This window comes from Echinops telfairi, unplaced genomic scaffold (assembly GCF_000313985.2).
Source record: "Echinops telfairi isolate 266 unplaced genomic scaffold, ASM31398v2 ScPeMD7_18;HRSCAF=68, whole genome shotgun sequence".
In the NCBI taxonomy this organism is placed as follows: domain Eukaryota; kingdom Metazoa; phylum Chordata; class Mammalia; order Afrosoricida; family Tenrecidae; genus Echinops; species Echinops telfairi.
The window spans coordinates 88285759-88286348 of NW_022103915.1; the positions used below are offsets into that span (position 1 = coordinate 88285759).

At 39.7% G+C, this 590-nt stretch overlaps 1 protein-coding gene across 1 annotated transcript in view; it reads left to right on the forward strand.

Annotated features, from left to right (window-relative positions):
- The first annotated feature begins 362 nt into the window (after positions 1 to 362).
- Positions 363 to 590, forward strand: part of LOC115868694 (olfactory receptor 4K3-like) — a 2888-nt gene continuing 2660 nt past the window's right edge. Inside the window, exon 1 of the mRNA XM_030884903.1 lies at positions 363 to 587. Within this exon, the coding sequence (XP_030740763.1) occupies positions 363 to 587 (225 nt within the window). The remainder of the gene's footprint in view (positions 588 to 590) is intronic.

The following is a 590-nucleotide window of genomic DNA, read 5'->3' on the forward strand; positions in this document are numbered from 1 at the left end:
GATATGTAAACAATAAGTATTACAAGATAAGGCCAGAGTGTTTTTATCAAGGTGATCATTCCAGAGCACACTTCTATCAGCAATGTGTAAGAAATTCTCTGAATTTATATACAGTTTGCACAGAAAATCTAATTTCATGTTTTTATTTTCAGATGAAAGACCCTAGGTTAAGCAAACAGCATTCAGCAGTCAACTTAAGGGCTCATGGTTTAAAGCAACCCAGCAGTCCACAGGAAGAATGCTCTCCCAATTGCTTCCCAAAAGCTGATTGGCCAGAAACCTCCCTGGAGCACTTCTACTTCCGCCCACAGTACAGCCATCTCAACAACCATCTTCAGATGAGTTGAAACAAAGTGGATTCAATGGACGAAGTGAATCAATCCGCAGTGTATGAATTTCTTATCCTTGGACTTTGTGACTCCCAAGAGCTCCAGCTATTCTTCCTTGTGATATTTTCTTCACTTTATTTGATCACCATTGTAGGTAACATCTTCATTGTCCTCTTAATCATTACTGACCTCCATCTCCACTCTCCCATGTACTTCCTCTTGGCCAATCTCTCTTTTATTGATTTCTGTCTTTCTTCAGTC